The following is a 9,982-nucleotide window of genomic DNA, read 5'->3' as shown; positions in this document are numbered from 1 at the left end:
CCCCACTCCGGCCTATCACCCTCACCTTGACCTCCTTCCACCTATCGCATTTCCAACGCCCCTCCCCCAAGTCCCTCCTCCCTACCTTTTATCTTAGCCTGCTGGACACACTTACCTCATTCCTGAAGAAGGGCTCATGCCCGAAACGTTGATTCTCCTGCTCCTTGGATGCTGCCTGACCTGCTGCGCTTTTCCAGCAAAACATTTCCAGGATGAACATTTCCCATCAACCTCCACCCTCTGTTTTCTTTTAGCAAGCCACTTACTGATCCTAACTCCTATATCTCCCACAATCCCATTCCTCCGCATTTTGTACAATAGCCTACTGTGGGGAACCTTATCGAACGCCTTGCTGAAATCCATATACACCACATCAACCGGTTTACTCTCATCTACCTGTTTGGTCACCTTCTCAAAGAACTCAATAAGGTTTGTGAAGCACGACCTACCCTTCACAAAATCGTGCTGACTATCCCTAATCAAATTATTCTTTTCTACATGATTATAAATCCTATCTCTTATAACCTTTTCCAACACTTTACCAACAACTGAAGTAAGGCTCACTGGTCTATAATTATCTGGGGTGTCTCTACTCCCCTTCTTGAACAGGGAAACCACATTTGCTATCCTCCAGTGTTCTAGCACTATTCCTGTAGACAATGACGATTTAAAGATCAATGCCAAAGGCTTGGCAATCTCCTCCCTGGCTTCCCAGAGGCTCCTAGGATAAATCCCATCCGGCCCAGGGGACTTATCTATTTTCACATTCTGCAGGATTCCTAATACCTCTTCCTTGTGAACCTCAATCACACCTCGTCTAGTAGCCTGTATCTCAGTATTCTCCTCGACAACATTGTCGTTTTCTAGAGTGAATACTGTTGAAAAATATTCATTTAGTGCTTCCCCTATCTCCTCTGACTCTACACACAACTTCCCACTACTATCCTCGATTGGCCCTAATCTTACTCTCATCATTCTTTTATTCCTTAAGTACCTATAGAAAGCCTTAAGGTTTACCCTGATCCTATCCGCCAACAACTTCGCATGTCTCCTCCTGGCTCTTCTGAGCTCTCTCTTTAGGTCTTTCCTGGCTACCTTGTAACCCTCAAGCACCTTCACATCTCATCCTAACATAAGCCTTCTTCTTCCTCTTGACCAGAGATTCCACTTCTTTCGTAAACCACGGCTCCCACGCCCTCCAGCTTCCTCCCTGCCTGACAGGTACATCCTTATCTGGGACACACAGAAGCTTTTCCTTGAATAAGCTCCACAATTCTAATGTGCCCATCCCCTGCAGTTTCCTTCCCCATCCTATTCTTCTTAAATCTTGCCTAATCGCATCGTAATTGCCTTTCCCCCAGCTGTAACTCTTGCCCAGTGGTATACACCTCTCCCTTTCTATCCCTAAAGTATGAGAATATGAGAAATAAATTCTATGCAGGACACGATATTGGTGTGGTACTCAATGATTATGCTCAAAGATTGATAAGACACTAGTACATCAATGAACACTCCCTCCAAGGTATTACTTCCCTCCTTTGATTTGTTGTCCACAATTCACCAGATGTGATCTCTCAAGAGTTTGAAACTTCAGGTCTTTCCAGTCACATTCAAACCTGAAAATGATGCCCACAGATAGAAAAATCTTTTACCTTCCACATTCAGACAATATTCAGGCCTTGATGAATCGAGTGACTCTATCAGATTTTGATATGGTGTTCTGTTTGAGCTTCCTATCTGCAAATCCTCTTCTAATATCCTGTAAAATAAGTTTACAACATTCACCACAAACAATGCAAGATAGAAATTCAGGAGACACAAATATCTCTCATTGCTTGAATTTGCTATCTGTGAATGCTTTAATCCCCTGTAAAGGGAGTTCCCAAAATCCATTTCCAATCCAGGATAGAGATTTGCAAATTTCTCTCCTCCCCCACGATGACCATGCATGCTCTCAGATGCACATTGTCCTTTGTCGTGTTCAGCAGTCCCTCAATTGAAAATGGTGTCTTCTCAGATTTAAGAGTTTCCATGGTAGGTCTTCATGTACCTGAAGAGACCAGCAGATCTTTTGGAGACATGGAGGTGGTCATCCCAGGAGGTAACATGATCTGGAGAGCTGAATTCACTTCCTTCTCTGTTGTTGGGTTTTGACAATAATTACTGGACCTCAAAGGTAAAACGATTTAGGGCAGAATGGTGGACATTTTCTACGTAGACTTAGCGAAACCTTGTCAAACACTTTACTACTGTAGACTAATTAGTACGGTTAAATCACATGGGATTCAGAGTGAACTATGTGGCTCAGTGGTTAGCACTGCTGCCTCACAGCACCAGGGTCCCAGGTTTGATTCCAGTGACTGTCTGTGTGGAGTTTGCATATTCTCCCTGTGTCTGCGTGGATTTCCTCTGGGTGCTCTGGTTTCTTCCCACAGTCCAAAGATATGTAGGTCGGGTGAATTGGCCATGCTAAATTGCCCATAGTGATAGGTGCATTGTCAGAGGGAAATGGGACTGGGTATGTGACTCTCCAGAGGGTCAGTGTGGACTTGTTGGGCTGAAGGGCCTGTTTCCACACTGTAGAGAATCTAATCTAATAAACTTACCAACTGGATACAAAATTGGCTTGACAGTAGGAGACAGAGGGCGGGGTTGGTGGAGAGTTGTTTTTCGGACTGGAGGCCTGTGACTAGCGTGTTCCACAAGGATCGGTTCTGGATCTGCTTTTGTTTGTCATTAATATAAATTATGACACCAACATTGGTGGTACAGTGGACAGTGAAGATGATTATCTATGTTACAAACAGATCTTGATCAGTTCGATCAATGGGCTGAAGAGTTGTAGATGGAGTTTAATTTGGATAAATGTGAAGTACTACATGTTGTTAAAACAAACCAAGTAAAAACTTGTAGGTAATGGTAGGGCACTAGGTAGTGTTGTAGTACAGAGAGACCTAGAGGTTCATGTACATAATTATTATTTGAAATTTGTATCATGTAGACATGGTTAAGAAAGTGTTTAGCATGCCTGCCTTCACTGCACAGACTCGAGTTTAGGAATTGGGACATCATGTTGAGGTTAAACTAGTACTCTTCTGGACTAGTCTGTACAGTTCTGGTCACTGTGTTACAAGAAGTATATTACTAAATTGATGAGGGTTCTGGAAAGTTCCAGAAAAATTCCTGGATGCTACCAGAAAAGGAGGATTTGAGTTATAAAAATAGGCTGGGGCATTTTTCACTGAGGTTTAGGAGGTTGAGGGGTGACCTTACAGTGGTTTATAAAATCATGAGGGCATGAATAAGCAAAGATCTTTTCCCAAGGTTGGAACAGTTCAGAACTAAAACGCATATTTTTTAAGGTGAGAGAAGATAGATTTAAAGAGGACATGATCCACATTTTTACACGTGTGGAATGAACTGCCAGAAGAAGTGTTGGATGCAGGTACAGTTGAAAATATTTAAAAGACATTTGGATAAATACATGAATAAGGAGGAATATGGGCCAGGAGCAGGCAGGTGGGACTAGTTTAGTTTGGGATTGTGTTTGGCACGGACTGGTCGGACCGAAGGGTCTGTTTTCATGCTGTATGACTCCATGACGGTTACTTTCTCAGGAGCTATCAATCGTGAACCTTTCCCGGTTAATAGAATCATGGAGATGTATGGTATGGAAACAGACCTTTCGGTCAAACTTGTCCATGCCGGCCAGATATCCCAACCCAATCTAGTCCCACCTGCGAACACCTGGCCCATATCCCTCCAAACCCTTCCTATTCATATACCCATCCAGGTGCCTTTTAAATGTTGCAATTGTACCAGCCTCCACCACTTCCTCTGGCAGCTCATTCCATACACGTACCACTCTGCGTGAAAAGACTGCCCCTTAGGTTTCTTTTATATCTTTCCCCTCTCACTCTAAATCTATGTCCTCTAGGTTTGGACTCCTCCACCTCAAGGAAAAGACTTTGTCTATTTATCCTGTCCATGCCCCTCATGATTTTGTAAACCTTGATAAGGTCACCTCTCAGCCTCCAACACTCCAGGGAAAACATCCCTACCCTATTCAACCTCTCCCTATAGCTCAAATCCTCCAACTCTGGCAACGTCCTTGTAAATCTTTTCTAAGCCCTTTCAAATTTCACAACATCCTTCCGAAAGGAAGATGACCAAGATTGCACACAATATTCCAACAGAGACCTAACCAATGTCTTGTACAGTCACAACATGACCTCCCTGTACTCAATACTCTGACCAATAAAGAAAAGCACACCAAACGCCTTCTTCACTATCCTATCTATCTGTACTCAACTTTCAGGGAGCTATGAACCTGCACTCCAAGGCCTCTTTGTTCAGCAACTTTCCCTAGGACCTTACCATTAAGTATACAAGTCCTGCTAAGATTTGCTTTCCCAAAATACAGCACCTCGCATTTATCTAAATTAAACTCCATCTGCCACTTGTCAGCCCATTGACCTATTTGATCAAGTTCCTGTTGTAATCTGAGGTAACCTTCTTCGCTGTCCACTACACCTCCAATTTTGGTGTCATCTGCAAACTTACTAACTATACCTCTTATGCTCACATCCAAATCATTTATGTAAATGAAAAGTAGTGGACCCAGCACCAATCCTTGTGGCACTCCACTGGTCACAGGCCTCCAGTCTGAAAAACAACCCTCCACCACCATCTTCTCTCTTCTCCCTTTAAGCCAGTTCTGTATCCAAATGACTAGTTCTCCCTGTATTTCATGAGATCTAACCTTGCTAAACAGCATCCCATGGGGAACCTTGTTAAACGCCTTACAGAAGTCTATATAGATCACATCTACCGCTTTGCCCTCATCAATCCTCTCTGTTACTTCCTCAAAAAAATTCAATCAAGTTTGTGAGACATGATTTCTCATGCACAAAGCCATGTTGACTATCCTCCCTGGGCCTGATGCCACCCTGACCATACTTTAACAGACTAAGTTCAACTATAACAATAACCTAACAATGGCTTTGTCACTCTACATAGGGAGCAAGAGTCTGCCCAAGGCATCATTTCCAAGTCATTTACAGCATGGAAACAGACCCTTCAGTCCAACTCCCATATCCCTCTAAACCCTTCCTATTCAGATACCCATCCAGTAGCCTCTTAAATGTGGTAACTTTATCCACCTCTACCACCTTCTCTGGCAACTCATTCCACACAAGCACCAACCTTTGTGTGAAAAAGTACTCCCTCATTGAGGCCAAATGTAAAATGGAGCAGTCACAGCATCGCTGTGAATGTTACAGTCTTTGCAGCACAGATCCTGTGCCATGTCAGCCTCTACCAAACTTCATTTAATCCCAGCAATTTATCGGGATCATCGCTACAATATTCATGGTCTCGGTCCTACGTATTTGGAAGACACTGAGCAGTGGGGAACAATTAACACAACAAAAACAGGAATTACTGGGAAAATTGAGCAGTTCTGGCAGCATCTGTGGAGAGAAAGCAGAATTAACATTTCGGGTCCAGTAATCCTGGCAGATCTGCTGAGTTTTGGCAGTAATTTCTGTTTTTGTTTCTGATTTCCAGTATCTGCAGTTCTTTGCTTCCTTCCCTCTCAGACATGCTCACCACCGCTCGTGCCCCAATTAAAAACATCCACCGCACATGCGCTCTACAGCTCCCCGACCCCACTCAAGATGGTGATCACAAGCCGACCTCTAAAAACTGGAAGCGACGACAAACTGCAACATCAGAACTTCATGTTGGATTTGTCACATACTCAATGTGTTTACAAGCGTCTTTGAGCAGCTGCTGAGTCCAACACTTCCATTATCCCGTCGAATTCTAACCCATCTGAAGCTGAGAAAGAAACGACTCCACATCAACCAGTCTAACTCCGCGCATGCTCTTCTCCGTCTGGGTTTAGCGCCTGCGCACTGCTATTCTGTTCAGTAGCTTGGGATAGCCCTCAACGTGGAGAATCTTGGGTAATATAACCGCCATTAAACATAAAATCATTATAAACAAACGAACAAATGTTGAAGAAACTCAGCAGCTCTAACACCATCACGGACAGAAAAACAGAATTAACTTTTCGAGGCTGATATGACTTCTTCAGAGGTTCTGAAGAAGATTCATATTGGACTCGAAGCGTTTCTCATAGAGTAGTAGAGTTAATGAGGTTTACAAGCACAGGAAATGCTCTTAAAACAAAAAAAAATAGGAATTTAGAATACAGAAGTAGACCATTCAACCCATCGTGTCTGTTTCAGCTCCCAAAAGAACTGCCCAGCTAGTCTCACTCTCCAACCCTATTTCTGTAGCTCCAACTTCATTGCTTTCAACTATATATCCAGCTTTCTTTTGAACCCTCCTAAGGAATCTATTTCCATCACTCTCCCAGGCAGCACATTCCAAATCCTAACAACTCTCTGAGTAAAGATGTCTCTCCTCATTTCAGTCCGAGCTTGCTTGCTGACAGTCTTGAAATTGTAACCACTAGTTACTGTCATACCATAGAGTCATAGAGATGTACAGCATAGAAACAGACCCTTCGGTCCAACACGTCCATGCCGACCAGATATCCCAACCCAATCTAGTCCCACCTGCCAGCACCCGGCCCATATCCCTCCAAACCCTTTCTATTCATATATCCATCCAAATGCCTCTTAAATATTGCAATTGTACCAGCCTCCACCACTTCTTCTGGCGGCTCATTCCACACACGTACCACCCTCTGAGTAAAAAGGTTGCCCCCTAGGTCTCTTTTATATCTTTCCCCTCTCACCCTAAACCTATGCCCTCTAGTTCTGGACTCCCCGACCCCAGGGAAAAGACTTTGTCTATTTATCCTATCCATGCCCCTCATAATTTTGTAAACCTCTATAAGGTCACCCCTCAGCCTCCGACGCTCCAGGGAAAACAGCTCTAGCCTGTTCAACCTCTCCCTACAGCTCAAATCCTCCAACCCTGGCAACGTCCTTGTAAATCTTTTCTGAACCCATTCAAGTTTCACAACATCTTTCCGATAGGAAGGAGACCAGAATTGCACGCAATATTCCAACAGTGGCCTAACCAATGTCCTGTACAGCTGCAACATGACCTCCTAACTCCTGTACTCAATACTTTGACCAATAAAGGAAAGCATACCAAACGCCTTCTTCACTATCCTATCTACCTGCGACTCCACTTTCAAGGAGCTATGAGCCTGCACTCCAAGGTCTCTTTGTTCAGCAACATTCCCTAGGACCTTACCATTAAGCATACAAGTCCTGCTAAGATTTACTTTTGCAAAATGCAGCACCTCGCATTTACCTGAATTAAACTCCATCTGCCACTTCTCAGCCCATTGGCCCATCTGGTCCAGATCCTGTTGTAATCTGAGGTAACCCTCTTCACTGTCCACCACACCTCCAATTTTGGTGTCATCTGCAAGCTTACTAACTGTACCTCTTATGCTCACATCCAAATCATTCATGTGAATGACAAAAAGTAGAGGTCCCAGCACCGATCTTTGTGGCACTCCACTGGTCACAGGCCTCCAGCCTGAAAAACAACCCTCCACCACCAACCTCTGTCTTCTACCTTTGAGCCAGTTCTGTATCCAAATGGCTAGTTCTCCCTGTATTCCGTGAGATATAACCTTGCTAATCAGCCTCCCATGGGGAACCTTGTTGAATGCCTTACTTAAATCCATATAGATCACATCTACTGCTCTGCCCTCATCAATCCTCTTTGTTACTTCTTCAAAAAACTCAATCAAGTTTGTGAGACATGATTTCCCACGCACAAAACCAATGTTGACTATCCCTAATGAGTCCTTGCCTTTCCAAATACAAGTACATCCTGTCCGTCAGGATTCCCTCCAACAACTTGCCCACCACCGACGTCAGGCTCACTAGTCTATAGTTCCCTGGCTTGCCCTTACCACTCTTCTTAAACAGTGGCACTACATTAGCCAACCTCCAGTCTTTAGGCACCTCACCTGTGACTATCGATGATACAAATATCTCAGCAAGAGACCCAGCAATCACTTCTCCAGCAACAGAATATTCTTTTCAGCAATGTCAAATTTGTTCATAATTTTGAACACCTCAATAAGGTAATCTCTTAATTTTCTCTGCTCCAAGGGAAATAAACCCTCTAATTTTTCCTTTTTTCTAAGTTCTTTATTCCTGATATCATTCCAGTGAATCTCCTTTGAAATCTCTCCAGGGCTTTAGATTTGAAATTAGCATTCACTTGATTGACTGATTTATTATCACATGTACCAAAATACAGTGAAAAGCTTTGTTTACAAACAGGACAGGCAGATTATAGTCAGCAAACATGCACAGATCAAAGGTTGTAAAAAAAACTTAGACAGAGGCATACAGGTTACAATGTATAGGGCATGTCCTAGGTGAGATCAGCATTAGCAAGATCAGCACTATTTGAGGCTAGAGAGCCCATTCATCAGTCTAATAATGGCTAGGAAGAAGCTGTTCCCAAACCTGCTGTTTTATTGTCACATGAGTACCGTGAAAAGTGTGCAAGTTCCCACTTACAGTGACATCTTAAGTACAAAAGTCCATAGGTACAGCTTCCTCAGTTGTAGTTCTTAGAAAAATAGACAAATAAAAAGTCCAGCATGGCAGTTTTTAGGAATACATTATAAAATGAAAAAAAAACTGTTCAGACCAACAGACTTCCAACCTCATCCAGGCTGGTACTTAGCCTTCAGTCTGCACCTGGCCTTTACTCCAGATTGCGCTGGGCTTCACTTCAGAGTTCATGAGGCCAGGAGATCACTCTGGAATCACCTGGAGACTGACAGACTGCCACGCTGGGCCGAGAGGACCCCATGCTGGGCCATGGGGCTGCCACGCCAAGACAAGAAGAAGCCTCATCCGGTCTTCGCTGAGGCTTGGAGGCCAAAAAGAGAGAAAAAAAGGAACAGTTGGATCAGACAAACTCTAGCCGAAATGTCTCACTTTACTGCCATTTTTGGTGAAGGGATTGCTCTTTCACAGAGACAGCATGAACAAGATGAGCTTAACAGCCTCTTTGTATACATCCTTCCTTATATAAAGTGCCCAGAACTGTGCACAATACACAAATAAGTTCTGACCAATGATTTGTACAGGTATCTTGGCCCTTCACACATTCTCTGTCTGCCAGATCAGCTGAGTTTCTCCAGCATTCACTGTGTTTGTTTCAGAAGCAGGGTTTTGCTTTTATATAAAATTGTTTCCTTTCCTGCTATGTTGTGAAGACCAGGGCCAGAAGGAAAAATAACAATAGGAAAGAAGTTGCACTGAAACCCCTCGGGGTGGGGAGTGGTGGGAAGAGACAAATCTGGTACTGGGATGCACATCTTCTGTATAGAACTGCCTTATGTCAATAAATAGATCACAGTGGACTGGATAAGTTGTATTCCAGGGTGTTGTGAAAGACAAGTGTGGACATTACAGAGACTTGGACATTATTTTTTTATTCCTCTTTGGTCACAGGGGAGGTGCCAGGGTACTGGGGGACACCTAATGTGGTTCCACTTCTAAAGAAGTTTGGTAAGGACAAACCAGGAATTTACAAACCACTGAACCTCACATCAATGTTTGGGAAACTTGTAGAGAAAGTTCTGAAAGAGAGAATTAGTCTTCACTGGAGCGGCAAAGTTTGATTGGGGATAGTCAGCATAGCTTTGTAAAAGGGTGGTCATGCCTAATAAATTGGATTGAACTTTTCAAGGAGATGACCAGTTAAGTAAATGAGGGTGGTTGATGTAGCTTGCATGGATTTCAGCAAAGCCTTTAATTGGAATCTACATGGGAGATTGATAAAGAAGGTAAAAACACATGGGAGCCAGTGTAATTTGGCAAACTAGATCCAAAATTGGCTTAGTGGTAGGAGTCATAGTATAGTGATGAAGGCTGATTGTATGACTGAAGGCCAGTGATAAGTAGCATACCACAGGGGATCAGTGCTGGGTTCATTATTGTTAATGATATATATAAATGAT

At 43.3% G+C, this 9,982-nt stretch overlaps 1 protein-coding gene across 1 annotated transcript in view; it reads right to left on the bottom strand.

Moving 5' to 3' along the window:
• The window catches only part of LOC122560347 (gastrula zinc finger protein XlCGF7.1-like), a 20,415-nt gene extending 14,496 nt beyond the window's left edge, over positions 1 to 5,919 (bottom strand). The window contains exon 1 of the mRNA XM_043710998.1: positions 5,762 to 5,919. Coding sequence (XP_043566933.1) covers positions 5,762 to 5,864 — 103 coding nt within the window. The 5' untranslated portion in view covers positions 5,865 to 5,919. The remainder of the gene's footprint in view (positions 1 to 5,761) is intronic.
• Positions 5,920 to 9,982: the final 4,063 nt, after the last annotated feature.

The sequence above is a fragment of the Chiloscyllium plagiosum genome, chromosome 20, assembly GCF_004010195.1.
Source record: "Chiloscyllium plagiosum isolate BGI_BamShark_2017 chromosome 20, ASM401019v2, whole genome shotgun sequence".
Classification (NCBI taxonomy): domain Eukaryota; kingdom Metazoa; phylum Chordata; class Chondrichthyes; order Orectolobiformes; family Hemiscylliidae; genus Chiloscyllium; species Chiloscyllium plagiosum.
The sequence above is the reverse complement of the archived record's forward strand: the minus strand, read 5'-3'. Positions and strand labels throughout refer to the sequence as shown.